Genomic DNA, 4843 nt, shown 5'->3' on the forward strand with positions numbered 1-4843 from the left:
TTTTGTAGTACTGTATCATATTTATATGGTGTGAGCTTCAGTTCAGTGGTGAAAGTGAGACTATCCTCCAGTTTAAAGTACCCTGTGATCAGGAAAACTCCATAACAGAACAAGCTTTGTGAAACCAGCCCCGACATCTGCGACAAATTTGTTACTCTTCCAAGTTTTTCCACTAATAAAAGTTAGGCGGCCCGCCTCTTCGAGTGCTTTTGTTTGGGGGACACACACACACACACACACACACACAGCTCAGGATTTACTTCCAGATCTTGGCTGTGGGCACGGTTCTACCTGCAGGACTGTGATTGGCTAGATTTCTGTTCTGGCATGCATGCCAGACCTTAGAGGCATTCCTTTTAAATAAATACCTGCAAGTCCCATACGGGGGGAGCTTCGGGGTTATGTATAGAATAATTTGAATTGTGTGGCTAGATAAGTGATTTCTTATAAACAAGCGGGGTTGGGGGGGGGGGGGGGGGGGGCTCAGGAGTACATGGTCAACTGAAGCCACTGGAAAGAGAAAACAAGGTAACGTTATAGGAACCCTGAGTCAGACAAGCCTGACAAGTTTTACATTCCTCTCGTTTCTTTACCTCTTTAATGTTGACTTTGATGGTGCCATTGTTGTCCTTATCCAGGGTCTTGAAGGCACCTGCATCAGATCAGACATTAAACCTCAGGAGCAGAGAGAACATTGTAGTTCAGGGCGGGGCGGTGAAACTCACGGCACATGGCATCCAGCCTCACAAGACAGCCGATGTAGTTGTCAAAATCCATGTTCCCACTCTCATCGCTGTACCTGCGAATGATCATGTTGAACAGCTGGTCGTTCAGACGGAACCCTGCACAGAAACGGCCGCAGGTAAAACCTCTGTTCTCACAGGAAGCTCAGTCTGATGAGGAGGTTACAGTAAAGCAGAGACCGGAGAAAATACCGACAAGCACAATGCAAATGGTCCAGGCCTGTGCGCTTGCATCAGCATGAAACAGACGACAGCTGAAGGTGCTTACCTTTTCAGAGAGCATGTATGAAACATGAATTAAATCCTCACCAGCAGCTGTGAAAGCCTTTGGCAGCTCGTTTGGCCCGATGGAACCAGAGCGATCCTCGTCGAAAGTCTTGTACACGCCCTAAACGGGAACGGTATAAACATTCAAAGCAGTTAAACCACGAGCGTCTGAGTTTCCAACACACACACACTTTTGTATTTGCCCAGCAGGTCTGTGTCCAATAGGGACATCATTTGCTGATCTGAAACATTTCAGTGACCCAAAACAGAAATCTGGAGGACCTGACGTTCGTCACATCCCTGCTGAACCTACCTGCCATTTTTTAATATTGTCCCAGAGATATTTAAATTCGTGGAAGCCCAGTTTTCCTGTGCTGTCGCTCTGAAACAGTTTTAAGGACAAGTTCTCCCATAGGACTCCTGTTTGTTTTATATTCATGCAACAGTAGGGAGACACAAAGGTCCAGGCCCTCATTTATCAAACATTCGTAGAAACTATCCTATAGTCCCTCCTACACATGAATGTGTGTATGAACAGTAAAAAATCCTAATCCATGAAACACGCAGTGGCCTTTCGTACACATGCTCCTCCACATTCGTCTGATGATAAATCCCACCTGTGTGTACCGAGGTGCTCGTGTCCATTCTCAAGTCAATTATATACAGAAACAACCTCATTTAACCATATTTGGTCACACTTTGTCCTCAGCACGCACGTGAAGGACCCCCCCCCCCCCCCCCCAAAAAAAAAACCAAAGGTAAATTTTGGCAGCAAAATTGAGACACCAGCTGCGAAAGTGCAAAAGAACCAAAGAAGTTGGAGCGGTTCTAAATGCAGTCAGGACAGAGGAGAGGTTCCCGTCAGGAATAAATAAAAAATGTAATCTGATAATTGTAGAGTAACTGGTTGTCCATTTAAGGAGTCGTTCTGTTTGGAGCTAGTTTTTAGGAAATGTCTGAGTGCAGCGTCTTCCGAGCTGTCATTCAGTCTGGTTACCTTGTTAACGCGGCATGCATGATCGGGGAGCAGAGAAGGTATGATCGCAGCATGTGAAATATGGTCCCCGCCTATCTCCAGAAGGATCTTTTTCGGGGAGATCAGCGCGCTCACGGAGGATGTGTTCCCTCCAGAGTGCAGGCTCTGCCAAATCCTCCAACACAGATCAGCCATGATTTAACGTCTCAGTCCTGTCAGTCATGTCTTATTGATTTTAGCACCAATTATGCAATAAATAAATAGATTTAAAAAAAAAATAAAAAAAAATAAACTTTTTCCACCAACAATTATTTATTGGATAAAATACTTAACTCACTAACGGGTGCCGGTGCGTGAGAAGCAGGCAGGTGCTGCTGCGTTCAAGTGTTACAATTTTTTTTAATGAATTCGATTAAAAATAAAGGGGCCCGGCCCGTATCCGAGGTAATTACACAGTCGTTGGCCCGAAGCCCGGCCCTCGGGCCAGGCCGACCCGCGGGCCTAGGGCTTCAGTGCAGGGCTCTATCGTAGATATAACCAGAGCGGTTCTTATTTTTAGGAACATTTCTATGCAAAATTGGTAAATAACACAAACATGTGTATAATCAGTACTGTGCAGATCTGTCCATAAGTACGGCTGATGAATGAGGGCCCAGATCTTTAGATTGTCCTGCCACCGTTCTGGCACTGTGCTGATTTACACAGGAAGGATACGTCCATGACTGCCACCATGCTTCTGCACGACTCAATGCTGAAACCATCCGTCTTCAGGTCTCCATCTACAAACAGCCCAGTTAGTGACAAGAGCCTCTTTAAAGGAACAGGGACTTGATCAAACATGGTTCAGACCAGACTCGTGAGCAGAAACTAAAGAACAGATCTCACGTTTTCCGATGATCTTGTTCAGGATGTTCATCAGCTCAGTTGGGCTCACCTCCATGTCCTTTCATTTAGCATAGAAGGAAATAGATTAAAAACAACTACTGTTGGGTTTAAATTTTTATCTTATTAAAATAAGTTATACACAAACAAATCCACACAGAGCCTCCTAACACTCACATCTCCAGCAAGCTGCTGGAAGACTCTACGAAACTGTTTCTCCTCATCACTTTCATGTTTCTCTGCATAGGCCACTGGTCTGCGGGGTGGAGGCTGTGGGAAAGGGGCACCAGGAAACCATTACACACACTGGTCCAGTCAGCAGAACAGCTGATCACATCCTGTCTGACACTTACGGGGTTGGAGGGAGCAAACTGCCCTGGGTCAATGTTGCTGTGGAGAGACGATCAGCCATTCAAAGGTGAACAAATACAATCAGACTGTCTTCAAATTGGTTTTCCATATTCTCACCTGACAACATCAATTAAGCCGCCGATAAACTGTTTGGCAAAAAACATCTTAGGTCAACTGGAATCAGAGAAAATAAAACAGACAAGCTTCAACAACAAGCCGGAAGTCCACAGGGCTGTTTCATTTCCCTGAAGCTACAGAAACATTTTACTTGTCCGGTTTTGTTTACAAACAATGAGGGCAGCTAGAGGTGGAGATGATGGCAAGCAACCGGCCGATTAGCAGTCGTGTTAACCTGGTTAACTAGTTAGCATGTTCTCTTTACTAGAGAGCCGATTAACGGATTGCAGCCCAACCTGATGGGTTTGTTTTCAGAAATTAAAGCTCTTTTACGCAGACACACCCTCGGCTCCAGAGTTCCTGGTTTGATTTTTACCATCGTGGCAAACAAAAAAGAACAAGATGTGCAAGAAAACACGCGCGTGTGTTTATATGAACACAACTTCAGTGTCCGGAACTCACCGCTGGTAACTCCGGGTTAGTTAGCTTTACGTCTGGTTAGCTTGTTAGTTATTTAATAAAATAAAATAAACATTCGGTTAAAGCAGTTTCGTTGCCGTAAAAACACCTGACATACCAACCGCGTTCATTCTACAACAATAAGCATAAAACGAAGCCTTTTATTAAGAATAAACTAACTTCACATCAGCTGTCCCAACATTACACTGCAACATTCGGTCTGATTTAGCTAAACTGGGCCTTTAGCTAACTTCCGAACTTCCGTTAAAGGTAAACACCGGCCCGGTATCCTAACACCGGGTGTTTTAGCCACACTTACCGTTTAGTACAAGTGCTTCAAAAAGATTACCTCAAGCTCAGTCCGACTTTTAATGCGAGTTTGTCTAAAGGCAGCAGGCAAGAGCGAGCCTCCGTGAACACGCCCCAGCTGACACACTACTGACGCCGATGGCAGCTTAAAGCAAGCTAACTTATCACAAAATAGTAGGACAACGACGGCAGTAAAGGCAAGCCAATTTATCACAAATTAGACAAACGGAAGAGAGAGACACACCGACCCCGCGTGACCGCTATTGCCTATGGGCGCTGACGAGCGGTGGCGCCGCCATCTTGGATCGGTCGAGCCCCCTCTCTTCGACAGGGGCATTGAAGTGTCAGCATGTTACATCAACCATAACTCCTTGAATTCTGAACCGATTTTGATGCGGTTTTCTTCTCTGCAAACGTCACACATGTAGCTCTGATACAGCACACATGTTGTAGCGTTTTTATTAATAGTGGGTTTGCTGCGGATGCATATGTGACTCTTGTCTAGAGCTTAGTGTCAAAACTTAAAGAAAAAAAGCTCAATCACTAAAAATCAGTCAAACAATGTCAATCAAACTAACTAAAAGTTTTCATACAACAGGTGTGTGAGATTTATGACAGGTATTTAAAAACACTTAATATATGATAGAGATGCAGAAACTACTACTCAGCCATTTTAATAAGCAAAATACAATTCTTATAGGTAACAATTAAAATAAATGAGTGTTTGTGTAATTCATAT

The 4843-nt window shown here is 44.3% G+C and overlaps 1 protein-coding gene across 2 annotated transcripts; it reads right to left on the reverse strand.

Moving 5' to 3' along the window:
• Positions 1-276: 276 nt before the first annotated feature.
• Positions 277-4276, reverse strand: capns1a (calpain, small subunit 1 a). Of its 2 annotated transcripts, none has more exons than XM_015960630.3 (11): positions 4115-4276; positions 3337-3393; positions 3222-3258; positions 3046-3138; positions 2872-2929; positions 2701-2765; positions 1324-1392; positions 1053-1131; positions 726-842; positions 594-652; positions 277-510 (listed from the first exon to the last, which is right to left on the reverse strand). In XM_015960630.3, exons 2-11 carry the CDS (start codon positions 3381-3383, stop codon positions 484-486), a joined length of 651 nt encoding a protein of 216 aa, XP_015816116.1. In that variant the 5' UTR covers positions 3384-3393; positions 4115-4276; the 3' UTR covers positions 277-483. The 2 variants fall into 2 exon arrangements, with proteins under 2 accessions (XP_015816116.1, XP_054586442.1); XM_054730467.2 differs by having other exon boundaries at positions 4145-4272.
• Between the last annotated feature and the right edge of the window lie 567 nt (positions 4277-4843).

Source organism: Nothobranchius furzeri, chromosome 10 (genome assembly GCF_043380555.1).
Source record: "Nothobranchius furzeri strain GRZ-AD chromosome 10, NfurGRZ-RIMD1, whole genome shotgun sequence".
NCBI lineage: Eukaryota > Metazoa > Chordata > Actinopteri > Cyprinodontiformes > Nothobranchiidae > Nothobranchius > Nothobranchius furzeri.

Excerpts from the sequence above, each read along its gene's own strand:
- capns1a (XM_015960630.3), bottom strand. The coding sequence starts at position 3,383 with ATGTTTTTTGCCAAACAGTTTATCGGCGGCTTAATTGATGTTGTCAG. Across the intron at positions 3,259-3,336 it reads GGCTTAATTGATGTTGTCAG|CAACATTGACCCAGGGCAGT; the intron begins GTGAGAATATGG and ends GTCTCTCCACAG. Across the intron at positions 3,139-3,221 it reads AGTTTGCTCCCTCCAACCCC|CCTCCACCCCGCAGACCAGT; the intron begins GTAAGTGTCAGA and ends CCTTTCCCACAG.